General features: G+C 44.2%; 1 protein-coding gene across 5 annotated transcripts in view; it reads right to left on the minus strand.

The window, feature by feature from the left end:
* The window catches only part of ece2b (endothelin converting enzyme 2b), a 280,796-nt gene that overhangs the window by 139,393 nt on the left and 122,991 nt on the right, over window positions 1-18,412 (minus strand). For all 5 annotated transcript variants that reach the window (XM_085990179.1, XM_085990178.1, XM_085990177.1 and 2 more), the window contains one exon: window positions 5,468-5,612. In XM_085990179.1, coding sequence (XP_085846305.1) covers window positions 5,468-5,612 — 145 coding nt within the window. The remainder of the gene's footprint in view (window positions 1-5,467; window positions 5,613-18,412) is intronic.

Consider the following 18,412-nt stretch of genomic DNA (forward strand, 5'->3'; position numbering starts at 1 on the left):
ATGAGGTTGAGTGTGGCTTGGCAGTAACGTTTCGTGATCTACTGAGATTATTGAAAGGTTTGTGCCACTGCAGCCTGGTCCTCCTGACCACATCCCTGCTTTTGCCCTCCTGTGCAATGTGTAACCAGGCTGTGTTGGTGTCCTGGGGAGGTCTCTTCCGCCCTTGGGAAAGGAAGAGAACCTCCCTGCATGCTGTGACTCTCTCTATAAGCATATGGAGGGAGTGATGTGTGAGAGCCTGGGTGCAGCCGTGCACCTTTGTGCAGTGCTTGTCAGTGTTTACAGCACCTCAATGCTGTAGAACACAGACAGCACAACTGTCAAAATCTATGTGGCCATGGTCCCTTTAAGGAAACTGGCTGATGACACGGCATCAAATGACGTCATCAAATTGCTTCCTATTAATTGGCCGGGAACCCCACAGGGCGGGCTTAACAAGGCCAATCTACGGAAAATATTTTTCAGAGAGTGGGCTGCAGAAGGGAGCGGGACCGAACCCGCCAACCAACTCTCCAGCCGCCATCCCGCCTCCACAGGAAAAGTCCTGCCCTAAGACTCTGAATCCTGGATTTTCCACTGCAGTTCACTCTATTTTGGGGTGGTAATGGGGGGCCAGGAGCAGAAAGCAGTTGGGAGCTCCTACTCAGTTAGTACAGGAAACTCTTTTTTATCCGGCACCGACGTGTTGCCGGTTGATCAAAAAGTCCAGATTAAAGAGAGGTATACTTACCAAGGTACGAGAGCCCCATACACGGCCACAGGTGCAGGAGCCCCGGTTACACGGCACTTGTGCAGGAGTCCCAGTTACACGGCCACAGATCCAGGAGTCCCTGTTGCACGGCCATGGGTGCAGGAATCCCGGTTACACGGCCACTAATATATAGTAAAACTTACCTGAACCTACTCCTGAATTTTGCCGGTTAAGAGAGATTTCTGGATATTTAGGTGCCGGTTAAAAGAGAGTTTCCTGTATTTCATCCATTTTGCTCTCCAACAGTTTCCAGTGGGTGAGACCAGTAGCAGTGGAAAATGGCGATGTTACATTCAAATATTAGTTTGGGACACTGTCCTGGTGTGAACGACGTCAAAAATTTATAATTTCCATGACATGGGTTTCCAGGGTTTGGAGATAATGGTAATAATAATGGAGGTCATAAGAACATAAGAAATAGGAGCAGAAGTAGGCCATTCGGCCCTTCGAGCATGTTCCGCCATTCAATGAGATAATGGCTCATCTTTTGCCTCAACTCCATTCACCGGCCCTATCGCCATATCCCTTGATGCCCTTACTAGTCAGAAATCTATCGACTTCTGTTTTGAATATACCCAATAACTAAGCCGCCACAGCCCTCTGGGGTAGAGAATTCCAAAGATTCACCACCCTCTGTGTGAAGAAATTTCTTCTCATCTCAGTCCTGAATGGCCTACCCTTTATCCTGAGGCTATGGCCCCTGGTTCTAGACTCCCCAGCCAAGGGAAACGTTCTCCCAGCATCCACCCTATCAAGCCCTGTAATAATTTTCTATGCTTCAATGAGATCCCCTCTCATTCTTCTGAATTCAAGAAAATACAGGCCTAGTTTACTCAATCTCTTCTCATATGACAGTCCCGCCATCCCAGGAATCAATCTCATGAACCTTCGTTGCACTCCCTCTATGGCAAGTATATCCTTCCTTAGGTAAGGAGACCAAAATTGTACACAGTACTCCAGGTGTGATCTCACCAAGACCCTATAGAATTGGAGTAAGACTTCTTTACTCCTGTACTCAAATCCTCTTGTAATGAAGTCCAGCATACCGTTTGCCTTCCTAATGGCTTGCTGCACCTGCACATTCACTTTCAGTGACTCATGTACAAGGACACCCAGGTCCCTTTGAGCATCTGCATTCCCCAATCTTTCACCATTTAGGAAGTACACTGCCTTTCTGTTTTTTCTACCAAGTGGCTAACTTCACATTTCTCCACATTATATTCCATCTGCCATGTTCTCGCCCACTCACTGAGCCTGTCGAGCTCCTGGCACACCTACTTTGCAATGACTGTGGGAACTATGTTTTCGGGGTCAGCAGAGAAGCGGATGCGGAGCTGTACAATCTGCTGTAAGGACACTTATAACTATCATGTACCAAAAGACTGCCATATCCAGTGACCTGTAATGTCAGCTGTGATGTGAAACTTGGCTCCACCTCTTTGTTGGTACGCTGTAATTCTGCCCCATGAAGTGGCATAGAGGGCGGGCCACTGTCCTCAAAACCATCTCATGCAGCACCACCGCCATTTCAGTAACAAAACAGATTTGATGCTGTACTGCTCTGTCACCTGCTTGCACGTTAATGCCCGCGTCTTGGGTTTCTTTTCCCTTCATTTTTGCTTGTCTCTTCTCGAGTCCCCCATCCCTTCAGCTTTGGAAAAAGATATTGGCCCAAAAATTGCTGTCAAAATAACAGCTAGGTTAATAGTGCTCACCGTTATTTATGCGCAATGCCACAGCAACTTCAGACGAGGGCAGATGCGCAATTAAAAGCTGTTGTCAGAGATGCGCTGCTCCACCATTAGCTTCACGAAAACGGCATTTCAGTGTTTGGCTCCCCATTCAAATGCATTGAACGGTGTGAAGTCCCTGAACTGCATGGTAGATATGAAGTAAACTTGCCCTAGAAAGTCAAGTCATTTTAAGTCTAAGTACCAAGACCGCACAAAGTGGAGAAGCATCCCGGAAGGCGCTGAACACCTCAAGTCTCTTTGCCGGGAGCAAGCGGAAGCCAAGCGCAGGCAGCGCACGTCAACCCAAGCACCCCACCCACCCGCCCCTTCAACCACCGTCTGCCCCACCTGTTACAGAGACTGTAACAGTCCCGCATTGGACTCATCAGTCACCTGCGAACTCATTTTTAATGTGGAAGCAAGTCATCCTCGGTTCCGAGGGACTGCCTAAGAGAAGGAGGAAGTACCATTTTAACGGCGTGAGAAGTGTTATTTACTGCCAGTCAACCTCTGTAGCACAGAAAATTAACCGTTACAAGTGTGGTGTCTCATTCCTTCAGGTTTTAATAGTTGGAGATTTTTATTTTTATTTAAATTTAAAATTAAATTTTTTTCACTTTCTTTCAGTCGCTTTTCTCTCTCTTAATCCAGTCTTTCTTTCCTTCTCTTTATTTCTCTTTCTGTACCTGATTTGACATTGAATTCACTATTCTAATATAGACTTTCTTGTTCAGACTGTTCATAATCCTTCAATCTGATTGGTTAAGGAGTTTGCCCTGTTCACTCAGATCTCAGATACCCTGTAGAGGGCACCACGCTGTTTCCATCTCGCACTTCCAGCAACTTGCAGGGCAAAATATCATGGCAATTAAACAGGCACGGGCAAGTCTAACTAATGGCAGCCACCGTTCATTGGGCTGCTACAGCAATTTTTGAATCAATGTGTTGAGATGCTTTTTGAGGCACTTCAAAGACTTTCAGAATTTTTGCCACCCTATTGTGACACTCCCCTCTAACTGTCCCCATTCCGTTAAATTTTATTTGCACACATATTTTCACAGCAATGTTGAGCATGTTCCCTACACCTATCTGAATCTGCACCTAAAGTTATGCTGACCATGGAATTGAGTGTAAAAAGCACACTTTCATTTGCGTTTGTCTAAAAACCAATAGCCATTCAGGTCCAAACTATGACAAGAGTGAAAATTCTAGGCATAAGAGACTACACAGCATCAGCTGCTTGTACATGTTACTGTTTGGTAAAATAATTTGTGGCAATTCAGTTCTGTGCTTGTTTTTTGGCTTTTCTTCTTCCAGCGCAGAATGTGCCTAGGCGGGAGTCTTCAAAGTCCATTACCAAGAGAAGCTCAGTAGTACCACCACTGTCCAAGCCCTGAAGGACATAACTGCCAGACTAAGCTTGCAGCAGGTGGTGGGAGAACCAACACGAGGGAATAACCTACTTGACCTGGTCTTCATTATTCTACCTGTCGCAGATGCATCTGACAGGGCTGGTAGGAGTGACCATCGCACCATCCTTGTGAAGATCCGGTCCTGTCTTCAAATGTGGACACCCTCCATTGTGTCGTGTGGCACTTCCCACTATGCTAAATGGGACAGATTAACAACAGATCTAGCAACTCAGAACTAGGAATCCATGAGGCGCTGTGGGCCATCAGCAGCAGAATTGTATACAAACACAATCTGTAACCTCATGGCCTGGCATATCCCTCACTCCTCCATCATCAAGCCAGATGACCAACCCTGGTTCAATGAAGAATGCAGAAGAGTACTGCTAGGTCTACCTGAAAATAAGGTGCCAACCTAGTGAACCTACAACACAGGACTACATGCATTGCAAACAGTGAAAGCAGCAACTCTACTCCTGTATTACTCCGTTATCAGTTCACTCCGTGGTGTGCTCTCCACCCGAAATCCATGCAGAAACCTCTGTTTCAATAATATGCATTAACCCAAATTTAAGAAGCGCATCCTTAGTTGTCAATTTCTATTTCTTACTCTAGCCATCCTTGAGGTTTAATTTCCTGTGATGTGCAATGGTTAACACATTTACGTAAAATTCCATTGGGCTAATGAATCATAAAAATTGCAGCACAGGAAGCAGCCTTTTGGCCCATCATACCAGTGTCAATGCTAGCTCTTCAACTAGAGCTGCCCACTCTAATCCCATTTTAGCCACATTTCCTCATCATATTAAATTCTTCCTTTTCAAATCCTGAGAATGTAGAATAAAAAAAACATAACCCATTCCATTTAAAATAATGTTCTAAGGACTGAAAATCCTTCCCTTCCAGCGTACATCCATCAGAACTCCAGCAGGAGTGTGGCAAAAGACTCAAAATATTCCTCGTAAATTATGGACTTTCACCCACTAAGAACAGAGTTGGGGCTGCCCAACCCATTTCACTTATGATCTTCAGCCCAAGGCATAAAGTATATACTGTAAAAGCCAGTTTTACAGAAATTCTCATATATATCAATAATTGACAGAAACGTTACATCTGCCTTCCCATGTGGATGTAGAAAATCACATGGCACTATTCGAAGATGAACAGGGGAGTTATCCGGGTGTCCTGGCCAATATTTATCTCTCAGCCAACATTGCTAAAACTGATCATCTCGTCATATATCTCATTGCTATTTGTGGGACAGTGCTGTGTGCAAATTGGTTGCCGCATTTCCTACATTACAACAATGACTGCATTTCAAAACTACTTCATTGGCTGTAATGCGTTTTAGGATACCCCAAAGTTGTGAAAGGCACTATATAAATGCAAGTTTGGATTTTTTTTAATGTTAATGACATTTTTTTTTTTTTTTAAAAAGAAGTATCTTTAAGAATAGATGAAATGAAGGAGAAACAAAACTCATATTTCCAAAAACATTAGGTTGAAGTAACATTAGGTTGCCATTCAGACCAATGATCAGATAAAACTGAATGGATTACTCAATCTTTGCTTACCTTGGGTATTTTTTATTACCAGAGTAATAATACAACCAATCAGGGCCATGACCACAACCAAGAGGACTGCTAACAGGGTCAGTTCCAACTGTGTTCTTGTCCCAATTGGTCCCAGAGAAAGCGATTTACCTTTTCTGAAACCAACCTATTGAAAATACAGTTAAAAAAATTAAAGACAAATAGTATTTTTCCTTTCAACACAAATTGACTTAGTACCATATGTCAACAAGCCTTGAACAAAAGACTGGTTTTAAACTGGTTAGATGTTTTAAGAAGCACCAAGACTAAAAGTTAGTATAATTTAAACTAAAATTATACTTGTGAAAAAAGAATCAACATGTACATCACTTAAAAATGCCAATAAAAGCCACCACAGAAAAATTCACTTTACTGAGATTTCTTAATCTGAACCTGTCTACTAGGGAAGCTGCGGAGCAGAAATAACAAAGAGTCAGGAGAAAATTAAAAACTACAATATGTAAAGTATTTCATTGACAATAAATTAAACATTTCTGTCAGAGTTCATTTTAAGCCTGTATATACACACTCACACAAATAATTATTGAAAGATGTTAGTACTTAACAGTCTATCATATTACAGGTTTTTGAGCATTTAAAGGCTATTTAAAATTAAGAAATTAATAAAATAAACCCTCCTTCCCTTCTGCTTGTGTATTCAGTTCAGGAAACACATTGCCAAGACGGACAAGAGGAAATAATTCTAGCCTACATATTTCAAAAATTAGAAAAATATTGCTTATCATTGAACACCAGCCATCTTTAAATTTATGGGGAATTTCTGAATCGGGAAGAGATTAAACTGAGGAACAAATCCAAGTCATTAAAATGTTAACATGAAAGAACATGGGGTGAAAATTACTGGTTCATCCAGAACTATGCATTAATAATTATGGTGAATAATTGAACAAGTGTTTGTTCATGTTTGAGTTAGCTCTCTTACATTCCAACATAAACCTACTTAATAATTTACTATCAGTCAAATCAAGTAGGACGTTTCATGCTTGTAATGACAGTTTCACATGTTGTTCTTTCCGATATGTTCATCTGAACTCATGCACGTCCAACTAAAACCATCAACTGATTCAAAACAGACATTCTGGTATTGCTACCATCCTGTCAGCAAACTTATGTAATCTGATATAACACTTACTTTCCTGGAAACATCACTGGATCATTAACTGTAAAGGATACAGTCCGTGTTAGGTTAGATCTTCTCTCCGGGGAAAAAGGTAGTGGTGAACTTTGCGAGGAATGCATTAAAAGGCTAAGAGGATATGTAGTACAGGTTTTTTAAATTAGGAAGGGTTTTGAAAGATGGAATAGGGAAGGCAATTTCCTCTAGTTGGGGAATCACTGACCGGGGCCATCAATTCAAACTGTTACTAAGAGACTGGAGATAAAAGTTAGAAGAAATTTCTTTGCTTTGTCACAGGTAGTAGTTGAGGTAGTGACCACTGCATCTTTTAAAAGAAAGAGTAGATAAATATTTTGGAGCAGAGGAATACACGGTTATAGGAAGAGAGCAGGGCAGTGGGATTCAGTTTGGATTGCTCTAGCAAAGATGTCAGCCTTGGTGCAATGGTAGCATTCTCGCCTCGGAGTCACAAGGTTGTGGGGTCAAGTCCTACCCCAGAGAATTGAGCATATAATCTCGGCTGATACTTCAGTACAGTAGTGAGGGAGGGCTGCACTGTCGGAGGTACTGTCTTCTGGATGAGAAGTTAAACCAACTAAGGCTGCCCTCTCAGGTGGGCATAAAAGATCCCATGGCACTACTAAGAGCAGGGGAGTTCTCCCCAGTGTCCTGGCCAATGTTTATTCCTAAACCAACATCTCTAAAACAGACTATCTGGTCATTATCTCATGGTTGTTTGTGGGAGCTTGCTGTGCGTAAATTGGCTGCCGAGTTTCCTACATTACAACAGTGACTACACTTCAAAAAAGTACTCCATTGGCTGTAAAGTGCTTTGGGACGTACGGAGATCGAGAAAGGTGCTATATAAATGCAAAATCTTTCTTTCAAATAGTTGACACAGACCCGATTGTCCAAATGTCCTCCTTCTGTGCCGTAATCATTTATGGTTCTTTGGTGTTCGTATGCTAATATGCTAACCAGTAATTTCTAAGCTGTATTCTTTATTTTGTTGAACATCTTTAAATTTCAGGAAGTCATGATGTGGGAATTCATATTTTGGTGTATTTAGTGGTCAAAGTGAGGAATGTACATGTTGTGCAATATACAGGAAACTCTTTTTTATCCGGCACCAACGGGACCGCCATGGTGCCAGTTTATCAAAAAGTCCGGATTACAGAGAGTTACAGTTAAAAGGTACGAGAGCTCCGTACTCAGAACAAATCCAGGCTTCCCTGTTGCTTAGCAACAAGTGCAAGAAGCCCGGCCACAGACCAAGCGTCCCTGTTGCTTAGCAACAAGTGCAGGAACCCCCGATTACACAGCCAAGAATCAAGAAACGGCCATTAATATGAAGAAAAACTTAACTGAACCTACTCCTGCATTTTGCCGGTTAACCGAGATTTCCGGTTGTTTGGGTGCCGGTAAATCGAGAGTTTCCTGTAGTATTTTTTCCACTTTTAGCACCTAATGCAAGTTCCAAGTATCCTCACTAGTATGAGATTTTCTATTTCCCACACCAAATGATTTATGCCTCATTGAGTCAGTTTGCCAATTTAGTCTCAATTTGTGCAAAGTTTTATGTTTTATTTAAGTTTTTTGGAAAACAGTGACAGGATCGGACAAAGTCAACATGGATTTACAAAAGGTAAATCGTGCTTGACTAATCTACTGGAATTTTTTGAGGATGTAACTGGTAAAATAGATAAGGGAGAACCAGTGGATGTGGTGTATTTTGACTTTCAGAAGGCTTTTGGTAAGGTCCCGCATAAGAGATTAGCGTGTAAAGTTAAGGCACATGGGATTGGGGGCAAGGTATTGACTTGAATAGAGAACTGGTTGGCAGACAGAAAGCAAAGAGTTGGAATAAACGGGTCTTTTTCCGAGTGGCAGGCAGTGACTAGTGGGGTACCGCAGGGATCGGTCCTTGGACCCCAGCTATTCACAATATATATTTAAGATCTAGACAAGGGAACTAGATGTAATATCTCCAAATTTGCAGACGACACAAAGCTGGGTGGGCGTGTGTGCTGTGAGGAGGATGCCGAGAAACTCCAGGATGATTTGGACAGGTTGGGTGATTGGGCAAAAGCATGGCAGATGCAATATAACGTGGATAAATTTGAGGTTATCCACTTTGGTGGCAAAAACAGGAAGGCAGATTATTATCTGAATGGCAATAGATTGGGAGAAGGGGAAGTGCAACGAGACCTGGGTGTCCTTGTGCACCAGTCGCTGAAGGTAAGCATGCAGGTGCAGCAGGCGGTTAAGAAGGCAAATGGTATGTTGGCCTTCGTAGCGAGAGGGTTTGAGTACAGGAACAAGGATGTCTTGCTGCAGTTGTACAGGGCCTTGGTGAGACCACATCTTGAGTATTGTGTGCAGTTTTGGTCGCCTTATCTGAAGAAGGATGTTCAGCGAAGATTCACCAGGCTGATATCTGGGATGGCAGAAGTGACATATGAGGAGAGACTGGGACGATTGGGCTTGTACTCGCTGGAGTTTAGAAGAATGAGAGGGGATCTCATTGAAACTTATAAAATTCTGACAGGACTGGACAGACCAGATGCAGGAAGGATGTTCCCGATGGTCGGGGAGTACAGAACCAGGGGTCACAGTCTAAGGATAAGGGGTAGGCCATTTAGGACAGAAATGAGGAGGAATTTCTTCACCCAGAGAGTGGTGAGCCTGTGGAATTCTCTACCACAGAAGGCAGTAGAGGCCAATTCATTCAATATATTCAAGAAGGAGTTGGATATATTTCTTAAGGCTAAAGGGATCAAGGGGTATGGGGAGAAAGCAGGGACCGGGTACTGAATTTGGATGATCAGCCATGATTGCATTGAATGGCGGAGCGGGCTCGAGGGGCCGAATGGCCTACTCCTGCTCCTATCTTCTATGTTTCTTGCATTCACCATGAGCTGGATTACAAAGGTCTCTTACAAACAGGAGAAGAGATTTTCACTATCGGGATTTGAACTTAATATGATCAAAATGAAGCAGCTGTGTCTTATTTTAGCTTTATAGATGTTCCTTTAAATCAATCATTAATTATAAGCATTTTTTTAATATCTAGCTTCAGTCAGAATCTTGTCCCAAGCTTAACTTGATACACATGTTTTTAGGTTTTATTTATTTCTGCAAAGCTTTAAGTAGTAGCTAAGCTACTATGGAACAAACAGAGAGGAGTTTTCATGCTGCTGTGCGTGCGGGATTGGAGGCGGGTCGGGAATAAAATTCACAATAAATGAGAGTGCATTGGGACCCCGTCGTCATCCTGCCTTTAACTCGGGTGCGTTTGCCAGCGCGGCACGGATCTGAACAGCAGAGGCGGGCGACCTAATTTACTTCATTAATGCCTTGTTGTCAGACCTTTAACTGTGTTTTTAACCAAACCTTTGGATTTCACTGCATGACCACGGGATTCACACAGCTCGGGAACCACATCTGTCAAGCTGAGGTGGAAGTTCAGTGGCCATTGCTGGAGGTCATTACTGCAGAGCATGGAAAGCACAATAAATACTGCCACATGACACCTGCTTACTTGCCTAAGGGAAAGGCTCTTGCTGAGTGCATTTTGAGCACAGATTTAGGTGGTAAGAGATGTAGCAGTCATCCCATGTATTCTCCAGAAAACAATTTGCGATCAGAATTAGTTCGAAAGACCTGTGCTATGCTTACTTCAGCAGAGGCAGCCTGCTCACTTCCCTGCTGCAACTGTGTAAACACTTTTGGCAGACGTCCTCTGGGTTTTGGAGCCCGTGGATGGACCCGCCAAAGTCTGCTCCTCCTGCGACTGTGCAGGGGCAGACTCGACCATCGCAATCCAAGGAGGCATGTGGGGCTCTGACTGAGGGGGTCGCAAAGGGGGAGAAGTGTGAGCGCTTTGAGAGGAGCCCACACTTCCATGTCCCGCCTCACCATCATCCCTCTCATGGGACAGCTGCACTTCCCTGTTAGCAAGGAGCTGGAGAGCACCTTGCTGCACAGCAGTGGGGCCATGAGGACCCAAGTCTACACTGACATCCCTCCTAGAGAAGGAGGTCTATGAGCCTCTGCCATCTGCTCTCCTAGATAGCATGTGCTCATGTGAGTGCCGCATTAGCTGCTCCATGCAGGTGGCCATCCTTTCCAAAGAAGAGCCTACAGTCGCCATCGCCTATGGCACGGTGATGCTCAAGTTGGAGATGGACTCCTCCATTCTCTGTACATTTGCAGACATCGGGGTCGCAAAACCTGTCAGAGCCTCATGCACTTCTTGCTGCACCTCCAGGATCACCCTCTTTCTCAATGGCCCCCAAGGCGGAGCGTCTGCATGCAGCTCAGCAGAGCTGGGAGCATCCTGTGCCCTCCAGCGAGAAGTCTCCACTGCTGTCTCGGTCTCCACCATCTCCTCTTGCTCACTTGTGGCTTGCGAAACACCAGGTGGCAACACTACTCTATCTCGCATAGGACCCACCGGGGTGTGCGTATCTGCGCTGGTGCTGGGTGCGCTTAGGTCTGGTGTCGATGTACCCTCAGGAACTGGAGGCTCCTCTGAGGAGTCGTCTTCCTCCTCCACCTGGACAGTGTGGGGTGATCTTGATGGACCTGTGGGAGAGTAAAGAGATGATTTAGAAATGTTATATCAAGAATGGGTAACGATACCATTATGCACATGATGAGCATTCAGTGGCTGCTGACATCAGTCCCCATATGAGTGACCGCTGTATACCATGTGGCTGTATGAGATGTAATTCTGTCACCAGGCTGCTGAGAGGTTCCCCCTCTCTCTGTCTCCCACCGCCAGCTGCTCTGCAACTCCAGAGACCTCCAGGGTGACCTCCTCTGCTGCTATCAAAGTGGCGAAGGATGGAGGGTCCATGTTATTGTTGGCTCTCTTCTCCTGCAAGGAGGGGAAAAAAAGAGTGAGAGTGATGGCATGAGTGTAAGGAATGTGTGGGTTACATCTTGAGAGGGTGACTATGAGGGTGTGTGGTGCCAATGCCAAAGTGCCAATGCCAAATGGCCTCCTTGTATGGTGTTAGTTGGTATGATTGCATTAGGATGAGGGTGAGAGTGAGAGGTCTTTAGTCAGATAGGGATGTGAGTATGTAGATAGAGAGGGATGGATGGACGTGCACGTTATGTTGGTGTGAGGAATGATGTGCAGGAGTAGGCTTGGGAAGACAGAGTGATGGGGATGTGATGACAGGCACAGCGGGATGAAGTTGAGTGTGGTTTTGCACTCACCTTTCCTGATCTCATGAGATCATTGAAGCACTTCCGGCACTACACCCGGGTCAGCCTGAACACATCCCTGCTGTTGACCTCCTCTGCTATTTGGAGCCAGGCTCTTTTAGTCTCCTGGGGAGGTCTCTTGCACTCATCAGAAGGGAAGAGGACCTCCCTGCGTGCTCCGAGTCCTTCCACAATAATATATAGGAAGTCATCTGAATGGGTGCAGCTGTCTCTGTGAAGCCATCTCTGCAAGGCTCAGCAATAACCAGATGGTGATGTGTACTGCCTGTACATTCCTAGATGAACCTTTAAATGCAATGTGGCCAAGCCTGCTTTAAATATCCTCGCTGCAAATGAGTCATCGATGACATCATCAGACCTGCACCATTTAATAGGGCCGGGTAACGCGTAGGCCTGCCTTAATAGGCACCATTAACGGAAAGTCGCTCTAAGTGGGATGAAAAGAAGAACGGGGTTCCAAGCCGCCATGCCGACCGCCCGCGCCTGACCTGCCTAAGTAATGAAAATTCCGGCCAGAGTGTTATTTCTTTCGTTAGGTGTATGACAGCCAGATATTTTCAAATTCACTTGAAATTCAGGTAAGTGCTAACCAAATTAGAAGCGATTTACACCTGGGGGGTGAAAATCGTCCCGTGTGTTTTTTCTTGAGTTTGCCAAGAGGAACTGGGCAAATTAAGGACTTTTTTAAGCGGTTATTTCAGTTATTTATATCGTGTATCATCACTGTGCTATATGGTATTTTGCTTCTAATAATGATTTTTATTTGTAAATGAATCTGGACAGTATTGTAATCTGTACACAGTCGTCCAACAGTGTGAATATTTTCCACCTTCCAAGTTGGTAGGAAATGTAGCAGTCATCCCATGTATTCTCCAGAAAACAATTTGCGATCAGAATTAGTTTGAAAGACCTGTGCTATGCTAACTCAGTGCAGCAAGAGCAAAAGACACAGGTTTCAGTTCATAGGAGACTTGATCTGCTTGCAGAAACTATCAATCGGTTTACGTGAAGAAAAGACACTGGAAAAAACTTGAACCGTTAATGCCTGCACCCTGCTAATCCACAACACAGTGCAATGTATCACTTCAGAACTTTATTTCATTTGTGCAAGTTGAGTCAGTTCTGAGCTACAGCACAATATAAAATTTGGCATGGTAGTAATCCCATTTATAATAGAACACAGGGGTCATAACTGACCCAAAATTGAACCTCTGTTTACCACTATAGAACTGCTTGAATTACATATTCCAAAATTGGCACCAGTGTAATCCAAGTTCATCTCAGTTACAGGTTTCATGTTTGTGCCAATTCAAAATACTGCTCTATAAAGTGTCTACATACTTGCAAGCAGTACAACTCCTTTCTCCTCGGACACCACATCCCTGCACCCACTCCCCCATTCCTCTCCCCACCCCCCCCACCCCCAATTCCTCTCCCCACCGCCCCCTCCCCCCCAATGTCGGTTATCTATTGTTACAACATTGCCTACACATGGTTATTGGGTGGCACAGTTCATTAGAACACTGTCCTTTGGCCTAAGCCAAGAGCAACAGTTAAAAGTCTCCTCTCTGTCATCTTTGCCCTACTCTAGAATCATCTCCCTAAAACCCTGCATCTTGCTATTTCTCTCTGTACTTTTAAAAGCCTCTTAAAACCTTCCCTTTTCATCCATGCTTGGTCATCTCTCCTAGCTCACTTCTGTGAACCAATTGAGGATTACTATTACTACTACTACAGTAAAGGCACTATATGATACTGTGAAACTGACATCTACCCGACAATGTGGAAAATAGCCACGGTTAGACCCATCCACAAGAAACAGAACAAATCTAGTCTGGGAAACTGCTACTCTATCAACCTCTTCCCAAAGTGATGGAAGAAATCAATAATAGTGCCATCAAGTGGCATCTACTTACCACTAACCTGCTCACCAATGCTCAATTTCAGCTCCGCCAGAACCACTTGATTGCAAACTTCATCAAGGTGTTCCTCCAGATATGGATGCAAGAGCTGAGGTAGCAGTGGCAGGAGTGTAACTATAAAAGAGGTAATTTCAAAGAAATGAGGCAAAAACTAAAGCTACTGGATTGGAGGTGGAGCAGTTCACTACAAGACAAATGGAAAACTTGTAAAGGAATAATGCTGAGCATGTAGGACAAATATATATATGAAATATGCAAGATCAGCAAACTCAGTCTAAACAAGCATAACCCTAAATGAATTAGCAAGCAAGTTTAAAGTAACATTTAGGGTTTGCAAATACTTCAGGGAGAAAGGGGAAGGGGATCACTGGGATGAATACAGGAACATGCAGAAACATGTCAAAAAGGTGATCATAGGGGCAAAGAGAGAGGTAGAAAGAAGTATAACTACAGAGGCAAAACATAACAGTAAATAAATCCTGGAATACTACAATGGCTAGAGGGATGTCAAAGAAGAGATGCAAATATTAAAAGGTACAAATAGGCTTGAAACAAAGGATGAGCATGAAATAGTAAATACTGAAGTATTCACAAGGAAAGACATGAGCAGCATGCTCTCCACACCCCCCAAAAAGAATACAATGACAAAATTCTGACTTGAATATAAATGGGATGGAAATTCTACATAGGGCCAGGAGTAGTTGTTCAGCCCCTTGAACCTATTCCACCATTCAATTAGGTCATGGCTGAACTGCACCTCAACTCCATTTACACATATATAAGCTGAAAGGGCTTAAAGTTCCCATGGTTAGATGGTATTTAACACAAAAGTACTGAGAAAAACTATGGAGATTGGTGAAGCATTGACAATCATTAAGAGAGTCAATGGACACTGAGGATGTACAGGTAGATTGGAAATAGATTAATGCCGTGCCCATGTTCAAAAAAGGGCAACAAAACAAACACAGGCAGCTACAGACCTATTAGTTGTATTTCAATTCAGTGTCACAATAATGGAATCGATTATCAGGAGCAAACTTAAGCAGTATGTGTACAACAACCTAGTAACTACAGTCAACATAGCTTTAGACGGGATAAATCCTGCCTGACCAACCTCTTTGATTGCTTTGAGGAAGTCACAACCCAAGTGAACTGCAGTAAGGCCCATTATGTTGTGTGCTTAGCCTTCCATAAGGCATTTGATAAAGTTCCACATGAAAAGCTACTAGTTAAGCTCAAAGCTGTGGGGATTCAGGGAAAAACTTGGCAATGGATAAGAAATTGTGTGAAGGATAGCAAACAATGGGTACATGTTTAGAGAAGTCATGTTGAGGTGGTGGGGTGGGGAGTACTAAGTGAACTCCCAGGGCTCTGTGTTGGGATCAGAACTGTTTCTAACTTGCATCAGTGACTTGGATGCAGAAACTAAATTCAAATTGGTGAAATTTGCAGACAACGCTAAACTAGGAGAGGCAGTAAAATCTAAAGCGTTAACTTAGAAATTATAGAATGAATAAGTCAAACCAAATAGCTGAATGAGCCAAACAGTACATATGAAATTGAATGCAGACAAGTGTAAAGTATTGAGCATTGAAAGAAGAATGGACAATGTGTAGTCCATAAACAGTGTAGAAATAGCTACGGATAAAGTACAGAGACCTCGGAGTCTCAGTAGACTTAACCATCAACAAGTCCAACAATGCAGAACATTGATTAACAAAGTCAACACAATGTTGAACTATATAGACAACAGTAGAATACAGTCAGACAAAATCATCATCAAACTGTACAGTGCTCTGGTCTGACCACATCCTGTGTCTAGTTCTAGTCGCCAACAAACAAGGAAGATACTGAAGTGCAGAGAAGAACCTTAAGGCTGATCTGTGCTATCAGTGATCTGAGCTATGAAGAAAATCTGGAGAGTCTGGGACTTCTGAGCTTGAAAAAGAGATGTCTAAGATGTTATCTGATAGAGGTCAGTTTAACGTGAGTTGTGGGGAGGTTACTGAATATATCGTCAGGGACAGCATGACTGAGCAGTTCAAGTATGAGCCAACCAAAGAGAGTCAGCATGGATTTATGAAGGGTAACTAAAGGCTGACTAATCTAGTTGAATTTTGTGAGGCAGTCACTAGCATGGTGGATAGGGGAGTGTCTATGGATGTTGGCTTTATTGGATTTCCAGAAGACATTTTATAAGATCCCGCACAAGAGATTAGAAAAAATAAAAACACATGGGATGCGATCTTGCCAGTCCTGGGGAGGCAGGACTGCCAGGAAAATGGCAGAATTTGGGTGCGGATGTCCAACCCGCCTCCATGCCATCTTGCCAGGAGACAGGTAGCCATCCCACGCCGGGTCCCGTCTCCTTGGAGGTGGGAAGGGATTACATCCACTTATCTGCCTGTTAACAGGCAGAAATAGGATTATCCCCTTTTTGCCCACACAAGTGCGGGCTTCCCGAAGGCTCCGAACCCCGCCAGGTCACCGAGGCGAGTAGGGGGTCTGCGGGGTCCAAAAGTGTGCTGTGGAGGTGAGTGATGGGTGCAAGTGTGGAGAGTTGAGTAACTGTGGTAAGTGCAAAATGTTAGAAAAAGTGTACTTACCTTTGTTACTTCCTGCAGACTTCAGTCGGTGAGTATGGCGGAGAGTCTCGCACCTCTGCGGTAGAGATGACAGATGGCTGTTGCATTCTCCAATGCAACAACCATCTCATTTCTGCAAAAGAAAGAGGTTTGATGAGGTCTTGAATTCAAGACCTCATCAAACTACAGAGAATGTCACTGTTCACAGCTTCACAGAGCTGTTAAACGATGACAAATCATCTGTCAAAAAGTTGACAGATGAAAAGTCATACGTTGACGTTCTCTGCAACCGGCTTTCCCTTAATTGGCCTGCTAAGCCCGCTGGGCGGGCTTAACAAGGTTAATCAAGGGAAAATAGCGTGGGTTGGCCAGAAGTTGATGGAGGCGGGACTGAAACCCGACAAGTGGGAGTCCCGCCTCCAAAAGCTCCCCATCGAGAAAATCACCCCCATGGAATTGTGGAGGTAACCTTGTGACATGGGTTGGTAATTGTTTGAGAGATAGGATAGAGAGTCAGGGTAAAGGGAATGTACTCTGATTGGCGGGATGTGACAAATGGTGTTTCCCAGGGATCTGTACTGGGGCCTCAGCTTTTCACCATATATATTAATGACTTGGATGAAGGAAGAGACAGTTGTATATCCAAGTTTTTAGTTCTCTTGCAGACTTCAATAATTAGGAGGCACAGTAAGTTATGTAGATGAGAGCAGAAAGTTACAAAGGGGCATATACAGACTGACGTAATAAAACTCACTACGCACTTGGTTTGAGCATAAAGCAAGGCTTTAATCAACTTGTTTCAGAACATGGAGGTCTAGTTGTACTTCACTAGTTCCTTGTCTTACAAAATGTCCCTGGAAAGTTGGGCCCACGCCCGAGTATTTATACTCCTTGGACGGCGCCACCAGCTGGCCGTCCAGCGTTATTTCATGAGTAGTTTCTTGATGATGATGAGATTTATGACACAGACTAAGTGAGAGGACAAAAGAGGCAGATGTTGTTCAATGTGGGAAGTGTGAGGTCACCCACTTTGGATCTAAGAAAGACAAACTGGAATATTTTCTTAATGGCAAGAGATTCAAAACTGTGGCGGAGCAAAGGAATTTGGATGTCTGGGTACACAAATCACTAATGGAATGTTGGCCTTTATCTTAAGGGGGCTGGATTACAATGGTGAAGAAGTTATGCTTCAGTTGTACAGAGCCTTGGTCAGACCCCATCTGGAATACTGCATTCAGTTTTGGGCACCGAACCTCAGGAAGGGGTACAGCACAGATTCACCAGAATGATACCAGGGCTGAAAGGGTTAAATCGTGAGGACAGGTTGCATAAACGTGGGTTTAGACGGTTGAGGGGTGATCTAATTGAGGTGTTTAAAACATTAAATGGATTCGATAGGGTAGTGAAGCTATTTCCTCTGGTGGAGGAATCCAGAGCAAGGGAGCACAATCTCAAAATTCGAGCTAGGCCATTCAGGAGTGAAATCAGGAAGCAGTTCTTCACACAAAGGGTAGTGGATATCTAGTGGATATATTCACTACAAGCCCACTGACTCCCACAGCTACCTGGACTACACTTCCACCTCGCTTCCTGTAAGGACTCTATTCCATTCTCCCAGTTTCTCCGTCTCCACCGCATCTGCTCTGACGGTGCCACCTTCCATACCAGTGCTTCCGACATGTCTTCCTTTTTCCTCAACCGAGGATTCCCCTTTACTGTGGTTGACACGGCCCTTGACCGTGTCCGTTCTATCATCCGCACTTCTGCTGTCACCCCTGCCCCTCCCTCCCAGAACCACAATAGAGTTCCCCTTGTCCTCACCTTTCACCCCACCAGCCTCCACATTCAACGGATCATCCTCCGCCATTTCCACCACCTCCAACGTGATCCCACCACCAAACACATCTTCCCCTCACCTCCCCTTTCAGCAATCCAAAGGGACCGCTCCCTCCGCGACACCCTGGTCCGTTCTTCTATCACCCCCAACACCCCTTCCCCTGGCACCTTCCCGTGCAAGCGCAGGAGATGCAACACATGCCCTATA

Source organism: Somniosus microcephalus, chromosome 6, assembly GCF_052327205.1.
Source record: "Somniosus microcephalus isolate GS21.2 chromosome 6, FLI_Smic_1.0, whole genome shotgun sequence".
Taxonomy (NCBI): domain Eukaryota; kingdom Metazoa; phylum Chordata; class Chondrichthyes; order Squaliformes; family Somniosidae; genus Somniosus; species Somniosus microcephalus.